Below are 20,270 nucleotides of genomic sequence, written 5' to 3'. Positions count from 1 at the left end.
TGGAGCACTTATATAAAGCAAATCCATGTTGACTAGTATATCATATAATCACCCCTGCACCAGTCATTAAAATAGTCAGCAAAACAGGTACTTAAGAATCTGGAGTTTGACCAGATAATCCTTCTGTTTCACTTTTATGGTGATGGAGGAATAAGCTGCAAGCTGTCTTCTCAAATCAAATCTACATGTTCTGTTTATGATATACTTAGTCTCACTGTCTGATTCACCTTGATCAAGATGGTGTGGTTTTTATCATGGAGTCTGAATACATACTTCCTGTTATCATCTCTTTCTCTACACATAGCATTTCCAAACTACACAAGCTGGTCAGCATAATATAGAGGATTATGACTGTGTCTCTGATCATAATCAACTTATTATATTGTGCACAAGAAATGGTTGCCAAGAAGTTCACCTTGAGAGTGAAACTTGAGAGGTAAATCTTTTAAGAACACGTAGTTACGATCTGTAAGACCTAATCATAATTCTTTGTAGTGCATGGAGCATTTATCAGGTCCAGGTACGAGCAATTACTGAAAAAAAAGTGTTGAAGCACAAAATGTTTTACTGGCTTTCCAATCTTTTTTTTTTTTTTTTTTTTTTGGCGCCACCAAACAGACAGCAGGCAGAAACAAAGTGTTCAAATGGCTTTAAGATGTTTTAGATACTTCTTTCTGCCACATTTTATCTAAAGTGTGCCCGAGTGAAGTGTCTATAAAGTGTGCCTGAGTGAAGTGTCTAACAGCTTTTAAAGCTGTCTTACTTCTGCAGCTATTCTTTGCCAGCTGACACTGCCCTCTATTATCTCCCTACCGTGAGACTCAGGCTTAACAGTGTTTAGGGGTGCTTAACAAGTTTAACTTTTTCCCACTTTTAAAGCATATTTTTGGCATTCAGTGTACTACAGTATATTCATTAAGCTCTCACTTGCATGCACACACCACAGTATGTTACCGTAGAAGACCCGTGTCTCTGTATTGACAGCGGATCAGTTTACTTTTCCTTACCACTTATGTCCATATTATGCTTTCTTAACTAGTGTCCCACTCTAGCGCTAGCCTTAAAAATAGCCAAAGCTGTCATATTTTTAAGATCCTCTTTCCCACGTGTTTTTTTTTTACATTCCCTCTTCATTGGTTATGGATTTAAGTAAACATTTTCATTATTTTAAGCTACATATTGCAACACATTTCTTCAAATATAAGAACCTCATCTGACCTTTAATCTTTAATCTTTCACTAAGTAGATAAAATAAGTCCTGTAAAGCTGCTTGTAAATACCGCAGGGTAGCATGCCAGAATGACCACGGATGTGTTGGGTAAATGTTGACTGTACTCAGCTTTGATTGATTGTGGCAAGTTAATCATTGGCTGTAAATTTATTTGAGGTGATTGCATAAGAAGTTAAAACTGCTTATAAATATCAGCCAATTACTTGCTCTCAATAAGACATACCAGAGTATACATTGTAAGGGAATTTGGTTGTGCTTTCAGGTTATTTACCTTGGGACATGAATGCATGAGGCATAGGTTAATTTGTAGTGACTCATACCTTGCCGTCCCTTTTTACTATCAGAAACTGTGACAGGGAGTGGCTTATAGAAAAAATTGTTTTTGTCTCATGATGTGTTGTTAGAAAGTGTATCCAAGTGAGTAAGCCACATAAGTCTGCAAATAACCTGCATCTGTACACGGCTGCACCTTATGAATATACGCTAATCCTAGGTGTGTTTAATTTTAAAATAATTTAGGGTTACCATGTCCACCTGGGCTTCTGTTATATATTTTGATAAGTGTCTAAAAGTATTTTTAATATGTTGCTATCTAGACCCCCCTGCAGTAGTCTAACTGTGTAATGTTCATGAAAAAAAATGATAGATCCAGAATTTAGGAAGCTTGTGTGCATCGTAACATAGCCAAAATTAGAAACTTGTAGGTAAGGAGTTCATCAGAATGACACTGATGTCATTTTTATCCTTTGAAGCGATGCAGCATTCTGCTACCTGTTCATTATTTGTCAAAAGATTCATGGAACAGAGGAACTGATAAGATTATAATTAGCATTCAGTGGTGTCAAAATACTTTGCAACATAATCAAGAAATGTTATTAAATCTATATTGTAAATATTATTTGTATGTTAAAACACCTGTTTAATGTTTGTTTTATTTTCTTTGGTATAAACCCTGGAATGAACCTGAAAATAGTGCCTGGAGTTCAGTGTTCTACCCTGGTCAACAACTGTGTAAATGTTGTTGTTGTGTCTTTCAGCTTTTCCCGGTTAGGGGTCGCCACATAAACAAAGTAAATAAATCCATGTAGAATATTTTATTCCTGTTTTCTGTACCATGATACCATGACACTTGTTTATTTTTATTCTTTTTAATTAAAAAAGATACAGAGTCTGCTCTATGATGTAATCTCAGTAAAATTTATATATATTAAAGTGTAGCATTTAATCAGTAGCTTACAGCTGCACATTACATTCCAGTGGTCTCTGCACCAAGCATGTGATTTCACAAATTACGATAATTGTAACTTATTTAAGTTGTTTATGAACACCATGCATATTACTGTTCTTTCAAGTTTTATTAATTTTCAAAATAACTTGGAAATACACAGTCCCCTTCTGAGTATATATTTTTTTCAACAAACATGCATAAAAATATAAGCTGATATTAAAATAAATGTATCACTATAAAACATATTAGCTAAATGCATTTTACGTACAATGCATTGCTGCTGTAAGCAGCGGCATTGGGCAACACAGTAAAAGTGAGGAGATGAGTGCAAAGGAATACCATTCAGGCAGAACAAAATGTAAAATGAGAGATAAAGATGATCTAGAATCTCTTTGTTGCATAGATGCTGGACGTCACTAATGAGGCATATTCATTCTATATCAGAATAATTCTCATTATAGTTATTTTACAATTTAAGGTAGTACTTAAACAATAGTGTCTTTGCTTCTTATTCATTCATTTATTCTGTGATGTCTGTTTTTCCCATTTTTGGGTTTAAGGTGACCCACAACCCATCCTACAAATCTTTGGGTATAAAGCAGGGAAACTAATTTGGATAGGACACCAAGATATATCCCCCCAAATACACACTATATGACACTAGACCTGCAGGCAATTTGAAGGATTATTAATTCACCTACATTATGTCTATGGAATATAGAAGAACACCACAGCATGCAGACAAAACCCTAGTAGACCCATGGAGGACATGCAGACTGTACACAGAAGGCATTCCAGGAAGAACCAAATGGAAAATTAAGTGTTTTGATGCAGCATTGCTAACCACAACTCACTGTGCTGCCTGAGTTATATTTATTTTTTCTGCTATAAATAAAGTACAAGCAGACTTTGCAAGGTAGGTGCACAGGAATAGTTCCACAATCTAGTAACAGATTTGCAAGCTGCTGTCAAAAATTACTCATGAATGAGGAGACTGACTGTTTTATATCTATGCAGTAATGTGAGGCATTAAGTAATAGTATTTAGTTAAAATAAACCTCTCTAAGCCAGTTGTGTGATGCAGATAAATCTCTGACTGTAACCCACATGATCTAGTGTTCAACTAACACTAGCCATGTAGGTTCTGAAGAAGCTGGCCAAGCAGGTGGCATTGGTATGTTTATCCTGAAGGAAGGCAGTCGACTCCACTGTTTGGTTCCCTGAAGGCCTGGTACCTGACAAAGTCTAGTTGTCACTGTAAGGCAATATAAGGGCTGAGGTGCAGGTACCTACCAAACATGGATCAGGACAATGCATAGAAGTAAGCTTGCAACATTGGGTGGGAGTTATCAGAGAATGCGTATCAGACCACCACAGGAAAATGTGTAGAAATCAGGAAGCAAAATCCTGTGACTACTGCCTGGATGATGCCCTTCAGCAGAGATGAGAGAGCTGATGGTTGGCAGGTAAGAGAAGAAGAAGCTAATCTCCATTCCATCCCATAGTACTAACACTGCACTTCTAACATTTATAGGTATTGTCAATAAAGCTAGAAATAACAGCAAACTAGTCTCCTCCTTATTTCTACACTTGTCTAAAGCTTTCAAGACAGTTTGTGACAGCAAACTTTTATTTCAAATGTCTTCACTAGGTGTATCTCAGCCTATCCTTATGTGGTTCAAAAGCTACTTGTCCAATAGGTATGTCAGTAAAATGGCACTCCACCATCTCTTCCTACCTCCCAGTCACCACTGGTCCCCTCCATTTTAACATTCTGACCAACACTCTGCACACATCCAGACAACAGGCTTCCCTAATGCAATACAATACACAGATAATGCCACACTCATATGCACATCATGTGTATGCACATGAGACAACCTGGCACATCTCCAAAAAGTTACTCAGGAAGTTTTAACAGCCACTGAAACATAGCTATGCAACTCATAAATCATGCTCAACTCCCCCCAAAAATACTTATTTTTCCCCAAATTCCTGTCTCATTAAAAAAAAACAAAATTTTAAATCTTCTCTGTAAATAATGTAACCATTGAAGTCACTTCTCATAGCAAATTATTAGAGATGATAGTGGATGATAATCTTAAACTCAACATGTATGTACAAAATTGCATTTTAAAAAATCACCAGAAACTAGGGATGCTTTATAGTGGCAAAAACTCTCTCACCAATGCAACTAAAATGACACTTGCCATTACTTCCTTCCCTCATTATGTTATGTTGCTCTCATCCTTACTACCTCCAGGCATCACAAAATGTAAAACTTAAACAATGCTATATAATAAAATAAATATATTACTGTACATCGCTAAAAGCCTGAACTGGTTAGAACGATCCCTTCAACTAACACATGCACAACTTCTGGCCGACTATAAAATTATTCAACATCCATCTGCTTGTCCAACACTAAGTACCAGTCCACAATTATATTCCCACTCAGTCATTACAATCTAATGACCAAATATTCCTGTCTGTCGACAAGCCCATCACATCTGCTGGGCATAGGCTGTACTTGTGCCATATTACTAAGGCCTGTATCTGTCTGGTCTCTCTCTCTCTCTCTCTCTCTCTCTCTCCAATCCTTTAAAACCATTCTGTAAGACTTAGCCAAAATCTGTCTCTCTTCTTGCTCAAACCCAGGATAAACTATATAACTAAATATGTATATAACATATAAGTATTCAAATCTTACACTTATGTTCCCTTCTTCACTCACTTCTTTACTTCAGTCAGTTTCTCTCAGTTGACTCTCTGTCTAAATATGCCATAACCTTGTTTTATTTTTCTCCCCCTTCATATTGAAATTCTTGTTTGTATTATACTAACTTACCATTAGTTTCTCTAAACTGGCTAAAATTTCTCTAATAAATCATTCTCATATAAATTTTCACATTATGTTTAACTTTGTAAAATTGTTTAAACTGTAGATGTATTTTTTTATTGTATTATTTTTGAAGAGTGTACAATTATTGTTCTTGAAATGTTTTTGTAATTCTTTAGATTTTTTTCTCTATGGGTTTCTGCTGAAGATGGGCGCCTACCTAATTGGACTTAGTAAATAATAATGACACAAAACAAATAGCCTATGGTAACCAAAAAAGACATACACCCATATTCCTCTAGCTGAGCACATTTCCAACATAATGTATCTGGTGACAGCTATGTTTTCAAAGCCTACAAATAGCTAAAAGGGTACAATGTAAGAATTTTCAGAAACATATTCTGTAAAATGGGATATAATTCCTGACATATGGGACTTCTGAAATAAGTGTTTTGTCATAAACATTTGCTCTGATAAATAACAGTATGAACTCTAATCCCGCAATCTCTAGATGGAATGTTTAATTTGTCAGAAAGATTGGTTAATTCATTTTTAATTGGAGTCAGATGTTGAATGATTTTTAATAATTAAATGACTTTAACACAGAGATTATTTCCTTGAAGGCACCATGGTGAGATGCCAGGAGATTTTTTTGTTTTGTTTTAATTTAAAGGAGTCCAGTTATTTTAAGATCATTGTATTTTATATTTTACTAAAACGTGTTAACTAAATGAATTTTAGTTGCTATGATTTGACTGAAATACGTGCAGTCAACTGGGTTTAGTGTAAAGTTACTGTATGTTTGTCATATATTAAGGGTGGAGTGTTCTTAAACCAGTTGTACCAATATTTAAGTCCTTTTAACAATCTCTTTTAAGTACAGTTGTATTGGAATGAGTAGTGGTTCTTAATATATTTGTAATAAAATTCACTATAAATAACCAATAACATCAGAAGGCGTTGTTATAAGTTGCTTTTATACAGTAGGCTGCAGAATTCATAAATAAAGTGCCCCATTGTGTACGGATGGCACCCACCAAAATGTGTACAAAGCCTGCAGTGATGTTCTTCGTGTTTCACTGTTGCAGTCATCACACTTGGGTTATCCTGCCAGGGGTAGCCTTCAGTCGGCCCGAATACCAGAGGCTTAGTATTTCTGCATCGGTTGCTGTCACTCCAGGACTGACGTCAGGTCATCAGTGGTATAAAATCAGGCAGCTGATAACATTACATCAGTCTTTCTTGCTGAGGAGCCCAAAGCAGAAGCAGTTTGCACAAGTGCCGGTCAGCCACTACCTGAATTTTCATCTGAGATTTGAAGTCGAAGTTTTTTTAAAGCTAAGTACCCTGTTGGGGATCCTTTTTTCTTGCTCTAACCAATGTCAGAAAAAGTTAACAATTGTCTCTCCTTTGGAAAGCAAATACCACACAGAGATTTCCATTCTTACTGTGTCACCTGTTTAGGCCCAGACCACGATGTCCCTCGCTGTTGGTTTTGTGCTTTGTTCAATGCCAGAACTATACATCGTCAGGCCCTTATTGTAGCTAAATATTTTCGTTCTTGATCTCTGTATTCCGAAATGGCTTTGGTAAGCCATCCGACTACCGATCTTCCGAAAAAACATAAGGATAAAGACAGAGATGGACCGCACAGGTCCAAAACTGCTGACAATGCTTCCATTGAGCTAGTCTCCAGTTTGCTGGTCCTCAGTAAGGAGCTTTTGCAGCCTCTGATGCCTGCTTCTGTGGATTCGCAGACCGCTACCGAGACCCGTTTGGAGTCCGGTATGCCGCAAGACTCTTTTTTGACTAAGAATCCTGCGGATGTCTCTACCTTGGATGGGTCCGGAGCCGCTGTGCAGGCACCGGCTTCCGAGGAAGTTCTTCGCACTACCAATACTCAACACAAACTGACAACTTCTTTGGTGTCTTCAGTTCTTTCTAAAACTACTGAGTTTCTAAGGCCCAGGGTACAAACTACGCCTAAAAAAATGACGACCCAAGCTCAAGCACCTGCTTCCATGCCTCAATCTCAAATGCTTAAAATGACAGAAGACCTTAACATGCTTATAAGGGGAAGCCAGCCTACCCCTTCCAAAAGAAAAAGAGACTTGTCCCCAGCAGTTTTATCTGACCAGGAGTCCGATGACTCTGAGGTTTCTGAATATGAAGACATGCAACCCTTGTCTGCTTATGAGGATTCAGATGCAGAGGAATCCATTCCTTCTGCCTCTCCTCCAGAGGATTTTTCATTTGGTGAAACCCTACATACTTTAAGGGTGCATTTCCAATGGGAGTGGCAGGACAATCTAAAAGAGAGTCAGGGAATTCTTAGATTTACCACAACACAGACGTTTATCCATTCCTCCTGTCCTGAATGTTGTGGATGACATCTTTATGGAATCCAGTTTAACCACTGACACCCTTCCACCTGCTCCCAGGAAGCCTGACAGGTATTACAGAGTCCCTGACTCACACAAATTTCTTTTCAAAAATCCTATTGCTGACCCAGAGGTCATCTCCCAAGGACCAAAAGGAATAAAAGCAACCACAGCTAAGAATCCCACCCCCTTGGACAGGGATTCCCGAGCTTTAGACAGATGGGTTAAAAAAGAATACGCCTCTGCAACTCGTACCAATGGAGCACTAAATTGTCAGTTACAAATGCTGAAATACCAGCAACATACTATGGAACTCCTTAAATAAAAAATATCTACCTTTCCGGCTTGTGCAGAAAATAAAGAATTACAGGAGCTTATGGATTCTGCAAGCCAAGTTACTAAACACAACTTGCAATGTGGCTTTGATGCCCTAGAAGCATCCTGCAGGGCAGCAGTCACAGGTTCTGTACTTAGAAGGCATGCTTGGCTTAAGGAAAGATGTTGCCAGACCATGTCAAATCAAAACTATTGGACGCACCATTGAACAAAGATAATTTGTTTGGCACCAAGGCAAAAGAGGTTTTAAAAAAGATGGAAGAAAATGCTAAATGTATGCAGACAGTTAAAGACTTTTTACAGGTCCAACCTCCGAGGTTCAGTAGGCATTGCCCCTCCAAACACTGGTTCTTTCCAGCCCCCTCAAGACCAGCTCAGGCAAGACCTAGGGGAAGTAGACCCCCCCCGGGCAGCAGTCCCAGGGAATGCAGAGATCTAAGCAATGGAGTTCCTCCATTTCAAAAACAGGGAGTGCTAAGCCACCCCCTTATGGAAAGAACTCACAGTGACTGTACACCTCCACCACTTACCTCTGCCCACCTGCTTGTGCCCCTAGGAGGAAAACTCTCCTCCCATGCCAAAAACTGGGCCTTTATCACCAACAACCGATGGGTCCTCAACATAGTCTCCCAGGGATACAAATTTTATTTCCACACTATGCCAACCCCAAAAGGGTTCCCAGATCTTCCTCCAAAACAGTGGGCAGAGGCACAAAACCAAGTCCATTCCTTGCTCTCCATGAGGGCAATACAGCCTGTTCCTACAGGCCAGATAGGCCAAGGTTTCTATTACAAACCATTCCTGGTACCCAGAAAAAGGGCACCTGGTGCCCAATCCTCGATCTATCTATTCTAAACACCTTCCTGGTGATACCAAAATTCAAAATGCTCACCCTCCAACAGCTTCTTCCTATGCTATCCAAGGATGCTTGGTTAGCCACCCTAGACCTAAAAGAGACCTATCTGCACATCCCAATCAGGGATTCCTGCAGGAAATATCTACGTTTCAGGGCAGGATCTATGCACTTTCAGTTCTCTGCGCTTCTCTGGCTTATCCACTGCTCCCAGAGTTTTCACAAAATGCCTGGCTCCAGTCATTGCTTTTTGCAGACAAAGGAATATTCAAATTTACACCTACTTAGATGACTGGTTGTGCTGCCTCTGATTCAGGCAGACAGTCAGAAAAACCTGTTACAGCACCTGACCTTTGTAAAGGACCTACTGACCTCCCTAGGGTATACTATAAATGAAAAGGAATCCAAACTAGTACCCACTCAAAAAATTGTATTCCTGGGAGCAAGCCTGGACACAGCATCCCTGACAGGCTACTTCTCTCAACTAGCCACTAGAACCCAGTTATCTGCAAGGAAAATCCTGCAAGCTCTAGGGTTCATGTGCTCCTGCATTCTACTCATTCCATATGCCAGACTTCATATGAGGAAACTTCAGTGCTACCTAAAAAGCCTTTGGTGTCAACACTCTCAGGACCTGGAAAGTATCATACCTATGATACCCTGTCTAAGGAAAGATTTTCTATGGTGGGCAACAGCATGCAACCACAACAAGGGTCTTTCCATCTCACAACCCCATGCCGCCCAGACCCTAACCACAGATGCATCAGATTATGCTTGGGGTGCACACCTAGATGGCAGGTGCATTCAGGACCTTTGGACCCCAAACCAAATATATCTGCACATCAACCAAAAAGAGATGCTAGCTGTTCCGCACGCTCTGACAGCTTTCAGACCCCTACTCTCCCTAGGGCCTCTAGTGATCAAAACAGACAACACCACAGTGATGTGGTACATCAACATTCAGGGAGGAACTCACTGTTATCCCCTTTGCAGGCTCGCCATGACCCTATGGCACACAGCTTCAGCCATGCAAGTTCACCTGCAAGCACAATTCCTGCCAGGCTCCCAAAACTCTCTGGCAGACAACCTAAGCAGATTCTTCCTAGACCCACATGAGTGGCAGCTAGACCACAGCACCTTCAACCTTGTAATGGAGAAATGGAGCACCCCGAAGGTGGACCTCTTTGCCTCCCACAGCAATCACCAGCTCAGCAAATTCTGCACCAGGGAACCTCACAGCAAGGCTTGGAAAATTGATGCCCTATCCTTCCTCCTCTCGATCTATGCATTTCCCCCTCTACCTCTACTTTCAAGGGTACTACTCAAAATAAGGGAGGAAAAACCAAGAGCAATCTTGATTGCCCCAGACTGGCCACACCAGCACTGGTACCCACTGCTGCGCAGTCTGTCATCCCTGTCACCATGGCACCTACCTCAGATCCCAAATTTCCTGACCTAGCAGAATGGAGAAATAATGCATTCACAGTTTCAGACCCTGAACCTGGCAGCCTTGCTTATTCCCCTGACCTCTCCTCTAGTTGCCAGCTTAAGCAACTGGCTGGTATACATGAAGCCAGATGCCCCAGCACTAGAAAATCCTATGCTGACAAGTGGAAAAGGTTTTCCACCTGGATCCAGACTAAAGAAGCTGAATCAGCACAGCCCTCCCTACTGCTCATCCTGGACTACCTAGCAGACTTACTACACAGGGGCCTATCCTTCTCTTCTATTAAAATTCATGCTGCTGCTATCTCTGCTCATTACAGCAGAGCCACCTTTCTTTTCTCACCCTCTCAACAAACAGTTCCTAAGAGGGGATAACAATTTAAGGCCACCCAGAAGAGCTCCTACCCCAGCTTGGGACCTTAACTTTGTGTTGGAAAAGCTCACACTACCCCCATTTGAACCTGCAGCTTCAGTAGAGTTAAAATTCCTCTCTTGGAAAACAGTCTTGCTTCTGGCCATCGCTTCAGCTACAAGAGTTTCAGAGCTACAAGCACTCACAGCGGTGGAGCCCTTCATCATTTTTCATGCTGACAGGGTCTCCCTCAGGACTAACCCAACTTTCATGCCTAAAGTGGTGTCCAGTATGGCTCTCAACCAATCAATTAATTTGCCCACTTTTTTCCATAACCCACAAAACAAGGGGGAAAGGATTCTGCATTCTCTAGATGTATACAGACAGCTCAGATTCTACCTGGATAGGACAAAATCTTTAAAAAAAACTGATCAACTGCTAGTCAGCTTTGCAGCAGGGGCAGAGGGCAAGGCCATATCCAAACAATCTTCAAATGGATAGCACGCTGTATCCATTTCTGCTACAAATACCGTGGGAAACCTCCCCCTAATGGGGTCAGGACGCATTCCACCAGGGCAACCTCCACCTCTGCAGCTTTTCTCAGAGGGGTCCCTACCAGGGACATCCTGGAGGCTGCAACTTGGAGTTCTGTTCATACCTTCACCAAGCATTACCCCCTGCCTATCATTTCCAAATCTAGGGCAGACTTTGCAACCGCAGTCTTGCAAGGCATCCTAGCCAGCCCCCAGTCTTCTTGACCTCCTCCACCTTTTTCTTCAGCTTTGGGAATCAACCCAGTTGTGATGACTGCAACAGTGAAACACGAAGAACATAGTACAGTTCTGTACACTTACCATAAATGTAAATGTTCAAGTGTATTCACTATTGCAGTCCTGGTTTCCCACCCTCCAGCCCCCTTGTCTCTCTCTCTCTCTCTTCCTCACTTCTTACAGAGATTTTTGGTATTTACTTTCTACTAGTGGTGTTCTTCCACCATAACCTAGCTCCCTATTTGGGGGCTCCTGACATTTGGGGCAAGAAAAACTGATGTAATGGTCTTGGCTGCCTGATTTTGTACCACTGATGACCTGACATCAGTCCTGGAGCGACAGCAACCGGCACAGAAATACTAATCCTCTGGTATTCGGGCCGACTGAGGGCTACCCCTGGCAGGATAACCCAAATGCGATGACTGCAACAGCGAATACACTCAAACATCTACATTTATGGTAAGTGTACACAACTCTACTTTTCATGAACAGGGTGTCAGTTTTTGTTCATGGTTTTACCCCATTGTATAGCTACCCTCCCAGTGATAGTCAGTGATTCATGAACTAGGAGGCAATTGTGCATGGGTTGGTCCCATGAATATAAATTGTGGGACCAGTTCAACATATCAGTCGTTATCTCAACAGTAGAAGAGGACAGCAGTTTTCCATTCTGCTGATGTGTTGCTAAACATTTCAGAAAGCTATTTAAAATACATGCAAATAAGCCGTTTCCCCTAGTAAAATGCTACCAGTTTTTCTATTCCCTGTGGTGAGGGTTAACCTGCTACCACAACCACACTTGTTTCAGCTTTCCATTAGTGACACAACCAAACTCCCACCATTAGAAGTTCCCACAGCATCAGATCCCCTTATTACCATGTTTTAGTAATTGTCTTTGCTCCTCTGTTACATGCATGGAGTGAAGAATTTTCATGAATCACTGTTTGGCATGAAAACAGAGCATAGTACATCAGGGCACAGCTACTGTCCAGTAAGGAAAGAGCCGTGTAAGAGATTCCCACTGTGTTATATAAGGTCACTTATAGCAGGCAATGGCTTTCCTCTGATCTGCCATGTTATGTCTTTCCACACAGCCATTTATGTGATATCAGTGTACATCTTATACCACTGTATATGGCATGTAGTCTGCACTGTTTCATGAGTCAGATATATTTACATTCCTCTGTGTGCTATTTGTCATTTCTGTAATCTGTATTTTTGAATATTGGTAATGACAGGTTGGCATACTAAACATGAGTGCATAATGCATTCATGCAAATGTAGAATATGTTTATGAAGATGGGTGGAGACATTTTTATGATCTTTGTTTAAGTTAATAAAACTGATTTCAACAGAATGGGGCTTATAGTTTTCATGGATGACTGATAAAGATGAGTGATATAGTGGTGTACTAAGAGGAGAATGGAAATTAGCATTCACATCTTTACAAACTACACTATTAGAAGGGCCATTAACATATTTTATGAAGTTCTAGGATTGTCACAGAAATACTAATACAGTTTTATACCAGAGCTCGATAATATGTGTTCACAAGTTAAAGGTAGCAGTTTACATAAAGTATGTCTTTTAGAAGTATCACCATTTTAATTACTGATCTCTGTTCAAAGGCATTATGTTGTGAAAGCTGGATTGTGTTAAATGACAAACATGTTTAGTGACAGAATAATAATTTTGTTTTAAAGTTTGTTCTGGGTTTGGTAACCATTAATGCCTAAATATCAGAAACTGGATTTGATCACAATTAAGATTAGATAGACTGTGGGTAGATAAAATATGACAAATGATTTATTGTGAGTAATCACCAAACCTGAAACATCTGAAGATTCTTTAAAAGTTTCCCCTGTTATTTGCTAGGGCAAGATGACATTTGCTTTCCTTTTTCTTTTTACTAAACAAATGTCAGTATTTAATCTTCAAAAAGGGCAATTTTATGGTTGTCATTTTTGAAGATATTGATCCCCTTAGTTGAGGTGTTAAATTTAATCTAATGGAGCCAGTTCTTCTGTATCTATTACAAAAACACTGGGGAGACTGGGCTGCTTTGGCTTTGATCCTCTGTATGTTTACAGTGTGGTTCAAAGGTTGGTACTAGGCTATCAGCCCTAGGGCCTATGCAAGCCTAGCCATAACAATTCCCTGGATATTTCTTCCCACAATATTTACTTCTCCAGGCCCCTGGACATGATCCCCGGGGTGAATTTCCTATCTCCCATCCAATCATCAAGTTTCCTTTTGAAGAGGGCCAAAGAGGCACTCTGCTTGATATGTATGGGCAGTCTATTCCAGAGTATGGGGAGTCTCTGGGTCAGGAACCTATCCCTCCAGCATGTTTTGCTCATTGTGATGACAAGGTTTAGATCCCTGGAGCATGTGGCTCTGAGGGATTGGGATTTCTTTAAGTGGAGCTTGTATGAAATGGACTGTCCTCACACAGCTTACGAAGCTCAAAGGTTCAAGGTTGAATTTTTTTTTGTCTTTTAAATAAAATGTATGAAGAGATACAGTTGTTTTGTTTAACTTACCATCACCATATCATTTATAATGCTTAGAAAATGCAATGGTTTAATTCTGTCACAGTAAGTATGCAGAATAATTTCTGTGTTCTACTTTAAAGTGAATGCCTTTTCAGATTGTAACCATACTCACCCCCTCCTAAAGCAGTACATATTAAGTCCTTACAATATTTTGAAGTCTAAATCTATGGCACTTGTGTTAAACATTACCCTCCTATAATGAGTATGTATCTGATCTAGGATGGTCCTGGCCAGCTTCTAATGAGTATGGAGGCACGAATGGTGGATGTTGAACAGAAACTGAGGGCTGTGAAGGCTCTTCTTCAAGACAAGGTGAACCAGCTGAAAGAACAAGTAAGTGAATTCCATCCATTCCTGGAGTACAACAAGTTCTTACTATGTTTGTTTACCAATAGATAAGTGAATTAAGTTGTGGTAGTTATAGAGTTGTAGATGCCCCGAAGTGCATCTTAGTGCTTTTTTTTGACAACTTTTTGATCCACTGCTGGCCTGAACAGTAATTCATGAGTAAGGACAGAAATTCAAAGTTATTGTTTCAAGAAAAAAATAAGTTGCGCCTCAAGCATAATGTTCAGCATTAACTAAATACTGCTTCCCCAATAAATTGAAAGGACAAATTCTTCCAAGGACATAGAAGTCATATCTGGGAATCGTACCTACCTTTGTACCCATCAAACAAAAAGAATAGCTATCTTATGTTTAACCCTGTGGTGTTAGACAGGGATAAAGGTAAAAGCACAAATGGCCAGAGACATCTGTTATATAGCTGAGGGTCTGGAAGATGAAACCCACAAACAGAAGAAATCACAGCAAACAGCAAAACTCTCAAGTGCCGTAACTATTGCCCCTTTAACGTTATCTGCTTGGACATGTGCAACATTCAACGGAGTTGCATTCATTAAACTGTAGCTGGTACTAGTCTGAGGGCTTAAACTAGAACTGCTATTTATCTGTAAAATCCAACTGCTATTTTTTGCATGTTCCTGATTGTGCTGCCTATATGGTCAAATTGTACTGCTATTGTGCTGTATTGTTTTCCTGTGTTTCAGACACCAAACTAATTCATGTGCCTCTACCCTCCCCCATAGTCTCCCCTATTTCTAGTGTTCCTAAACACACACACCCACACTCCACATACATTTCTAGGTTGCCCACTACCATTCAAATAGAAATATCTAACCAAAGACCTCTTCCCCTCTTCTACTAGCAGATATATTTATACCTCATTTTAACTGTTTATTTATTCCTTACTTTACAGTCTGCTTTTGCTGTGTCTGAACCACTCCAAGTGTCTATCACTACTCTACATGATACCCTGGCTTCCCACCCTGAAAGAACTACCAAGGGAATCCTGAAGTGTCTACTGTAACCTTTCTGCCTCCCCAAGAACTAACTACAGTGTGTATGTACCCATTGTAACGTATACCTTACTACTGTTGCATTTAACCCACCGAGCGCTCGCAAACAGCCTACTGTGGATTTTAGTCTCCCTTAACCTCCCCAGCTTCTTCCCATTCCTCGTAGCCTATTCCCTCCAATTACTCAGTTTGGCCACTAGGTGGTAGCATTTACCCATTGCAGACTTTTGCATTTTAAGTTAAACAGGTACAGAAAAGTACAGTTTTGTACCTACCATAAATGTAGATGTTCGAGGATCCCCATTGCTGCAGTCCTTACTATTGGGGTATAGTCCGCCGTCCAGTCGGCCCGAATACCAGAGTATAAGGCTGACGTCGGTCAGGGCGCATTAGACTGACGTCAGTACGTCAGGGTACTAATGCGCATGACCGACGTCATATCCTCAGTCTTTTCTTGCCCCAGATGTCAGAAGAACCTAAAAAGACAAGGCCCAAAATACCTGCACCAAAAATATGTACAATATATACAAGAATATATACAAAAATATAAGCATGTAACCTCACCTACACAACCACCCCTAAACACAGAGGGGAAGGAGGGAGGTAATTGGACTGCAGCAATGGGGATCCTCGAACATCTACATTTATGGTAGGTACAAAACTGTACTATGTTCTTCGCTCCCCATTGCTGCAGTCCTTACTATTGGGTAGAATCCCAAAGCAGAGGTAAGGGAGGCTGGCAAATCATAAAGAAGCAGGAGCTGACAACATGCCTTGCAAAACAGCTGTGGCAAAACCAGCCCTAGACTTAGAGTAGATAGGAAGGTGATAATGCTTAGAGAAAGTATGCACTGAACTCCAAGTAGCTGCTTCCAAAATATCCTTAGTTGCCACCCCTTAGAAATGCTGTTGAAGTGGCAGTAGCCCTAGTGGAATGAGGCCTAATCCCAGCTGGAATCTCCTTGCCATGATGGGAATAACAAAATGCAATGCAAAAGCCAATCCACCTAGAAATAGTTTGTTTTGACACAGGCTTGCCCTGTGAACTCAAAGCAAAAGAAACAAACAACTGCTGAGACTGCCTGAAATCCTTAGTCCTGCTTAAATAATAACGCAATTGCCTGTGTACATCTAAAGTGTGCAAAATCTTTTCCCCTTTATTTTGGGGTCTGCATAAAAAGTAGGCAAATGAATAGTTTGGTTTAAAGCCACACTAGAAACCACCTTAGGCATAAAGGAAGGATTAGTACGTAATGATACCCTATCCTTATGGAAAATCAAAAGGGCTCTACTGCCATAAGGGCCTGCAACTCAGACACCCTTCTTGCAGAAGTAATAGCCAACAGAAAAGCAGTCTTCCATGACAAGTATTTCAATTCAGCAGTAGCCGCAGGCTCAAAAGGTTGTAGAGTAAGTTTTTCCAACACAAAATTGAGATCCCAAGCAGGAGTAGGAGCTCACGTGGGGGTCTTATATTCTTTGCCCCTCTAAGAAACTGCTTGAACAAAGGATGCGAAAACAATGGTGGGTCACAATCATAGTGAGCTGAAATTGCTGCAGCATGAATCTTAATGGAAGAGAAGGACAAACCTTTGTCCAATAACTCAGTAAGATATTGAAGAGCCACACTCAAATTAGGCTCAGAAACCTGCAAATTCTTTGCTGTACTCCAAAATAAAAATCTCTTCCATTTTTCTGCGTACACTTTCCTTGTACTAGGTCTTCTAGCTTCCATAATCACATTTAAAACTTGTTGAGGAAGTTGAGACCTGCTGTGTTTCAACACAGAATATGCCAGGCTGTTAGATGAAGAGAGTGAAGCTTGACATTGAGCAGATGACCATCCTTCTGAGATAACAGATGAGGAATCAGAGGTAAAGGCCATGGAGGCTTCCTTACCAGACTCCGTAGTAGTGGGTACCAGTGTTGCGAGGCCAATCTGGAGCTATCAAAATCATCCTTGGCCTGTCTTGTCTGACCTTTAATAGTACCTTTGGAAGAAGAGGCAGAGGAGGAAAGGCATACACATGAAGGTTTTTCCAACTGAAAGACAGAGCATCCACTTTCCAAGCTGTGTGATGAAACCCCTTTGTGCAATACTGTGGCAGCTGGTGGTTTAGTGGAGAAGCGAACAGATCTATGTCTGGAGTTCCCCATGACACTGTCAATTGTTGAAATGCATGAAGATCCAATTTCCACTCGTGGGGATCCATGATTTGTCTGCTTAACACATCTGCTAAGGAGTTCTGTGCTCGCGGCAGAAACCTTGCCTGAAGAGTTAGTTGCAAGCTTAGCGCAGTCTCCCATAAAATCATTGCTTGCCTGCATAGAGGATAAGAATGTGTTCCCCCTTGCTTGTTGATGTACCACATGACAGTTGTGTTGTCTGTTAGAATCAACACCTGCCCTGGAAGAAGTAACTCCTTGAAAGCCATTAATGCAAACTGGACTGCTAACATCTCCTTCATGTTGATATGTAGATGCTGTAGTCTGGCAGGCCACTTGTCTAGTATCCACTTTCCATTTAGATGAGCTCCCCAAGCAATGTCCGAGGCATCTGTCGTTAAAATCTGACTCGCCTCTGGCCGGGTCACAGAGAGTCCCTTGTTTAGGTGACATTCCTGAGCCCACCACAAAAATTCTTTTTGAAGGCAAGGTATTATTTGAATGACAGTGTCCAAATCCTGGCAGTGCTGTGTCCATACATTTTTGAGATACCATTGTAGCTTCCTCATATGCAGTTTGGCATTGGGAAGCACCAGAATACAAGATGCCATGAACCCTAATGCTTGAAGGACTGTCCTTGCAGTCAGCACGGACTGATGAGATAGTTGATGGAAGTAAAGTGACAGACTCTTTTGTTTGTCCGGGGTTAAAAGGCCATCTGGGCTGCTGTATTCAGTCTCACACCCAGAAAGCACATGTCTTGAGAGGGTACTAGACTGGACTTTATTTCGTTCACAGAATACCCTAGGCATCTTAGCACTGCTATAACATATTCCAGATGCTGTAGAAGGTCTTCCTTTTCTTGAGCCAGAATCAGGCAGTCGTCCAAGTAAGGATAGATTTTAATTCCTTGAAGCCTGAAGTAAGCTATCACTGGAGCCAGAACCTTTGTGAATACTCTGGGCGCAGTAGATAAGCCAAAGGGCAATGCAGAGAACTGATAATGAGAATCTCCAGCTCGAAACCGCAGATACTTCCTGCAACTTAGCCTTATAGGCACATGAAGGTAAGCTTCCTTGAGATCTAAAGTTACCATCCAGTGATCTTTGCCCAGCAGAGGTAAAAGCTGTTGTAACGTCAACATCTTGAACTTGGGAATGTCCAGAAAAGTGTTGAGGAGAGATAAATCCAAAATTGGTCTCCACGTGTTCCCCTTCTTTGGTACTAGGAACAGGCGAGAATAAAATCCTAGGCCCCTTTCTGATACAGGGACTGGCTGAATGGCCCCCATCTGGAGTAACTGAGAAACTTCCTTGTGAGCCTCTTTTCTTTGTGGAGGAGGAACGTCTGGCATGCCTTTGAAAGGGGGCATTGTATGGAAATAAAATCTGTAACCGTGGTGAATGATATCCAACACCCATTTGTCTTGAGTAATTAAATCCCAATTTTCTTTGAAAAGAGACAGTCTTCCTCCCAAAGGAGCTGCCAGACGAGAATCTACTGGCAGCTGAAAAGACAGGTCATTGGGTCTGTTTACGAAAGGACTGACCCCTGCCCTCACCAGAAGTCTGAGCAGGTGAACTCCCTGTTCTAGGCCTAAAAGAACCTTGAGCCCTGCCCCTACCACGCCTAGACCTACCCCTAGACTGGGAATCATAAGCAGGATATGTCCACCCCTTAGCAGGCCAATTTCTACTAAACTTCGGTGGCTGCACCTGCAAAAAAAAACCTTTAACAGTTTGCATAGACTTAGCTTTGTCCTCCATTTTCTTTAAAACTGCTTCCACAGGCGATCCAAACAACACATCAGACTGTAAAGGAGCATCCAAAATCCTTGTCTTAACATGCTCAGCTAAATTCTGATCCCTCAACCAGGCATGCCTGCGAAGAACAGAACTAGTAGCAGCCACCCTCGAGGAGGCCTGTACAGCATCAAAACCACATTGCAAAGAATGCTTACCCACTTGTTCAGACACATGAACCAAATCCAGCAACTCTTTACACTCAATACCTTCCGCCAAAGCATCCACCTTAGATTTTAATTGTGAAAGGAGATAATTCTGATATTTTAGCATGTGAAACTGACAATTCAACGCTCTCATGGCTAGAGTGGAAGAAGTATACACTTTCTTTCCCCACCTATCCAAAGCCCTTGCCTCTTTATCAGTGGGAACAGGATTTTTAACCACAGAAGCCTTAACACCTTTAGGCCCTTGAGAAATAGTTTCTGGGTCCGCCCTAGGACTCTTAAACAAATACTTATGAGCTTCGGGCACCCTATAATACCTATCAGGCTTAACAGGAGCAGGAGGCAAAGAGTCAGGGTTCAGGGAAGCCTCTGCAAAACATCTTCCACCACATTCAACACAGGAGGAATAGCTAAGGGCCTATGCTGGGGTAAAACAAGAATTCCCTAAGCCTTTTCCTGGAATCAGAGTAATCCTGGCCTTCCCATTTAAAGTGCTCCCTCATGGAATGCAGAGTCTCTGAAAATGAGAAATCCTCAGGAGGAGAAGCTGTAGGAGTGGAATCATCCACATCAGAATCAGAATAAGTAGGATACTCCTGCAAGTCTTCCAGAAGACTCTGAAGCCTCTGAACACTGTTCAAAACTATCAAACTCCGGTTCCACCCTAGGCCTCTTATCAGGAGGGGCATAGAACCTCTAATCATAGTAATCAAATCTTCTGCCATTTTAAGCATATGTTTCTTAGGTACAGAACCCGAAATGCTAGAAGAAGCCCCCACTGAAGCT

At 41.1% G+C, this 20,270-nt stretch overlaps 1 protein-coding gene across 1 annotated transcript in view; it reads left to right on the top strand.

Annotated features, from left to right (window-relative positions):
- The window catches only part of NIN (ninein), a gene marked incomplete in the record, with an annotated part of 1,258,852 nt that overhangs the window by 1,206,368 nt on the left and 32,214 nt on the right, over window positions 1–20,270 (top strand). The window contains 1 exon segment of the mRNA XM_044074306.1: window positions 14,211–14,324. Within this exon segment, the coding sequence (XP_043930241.1) occupies window positions 14,211–14,324 (114 nt within the window).

This window comes from Protopterus annectens, chromosome 6.part0, assembly GCF_019279795.1.
Source record: "Protopterus annectens isolate FY-2018-M chromosome 6.part0, PAN1.0, whole genome shotgun sequence".
NCBI lineage: Eukaryota > Metazoa > Chordata > Ceratodontiformes > Protopteridae > Protopterus > Protopterus annectens.
The sequence above is the reverse complement of the archived record's forward strand: the minus strand, read 5'-3'. Positions and strand labels throughout refer to the sequence as shown.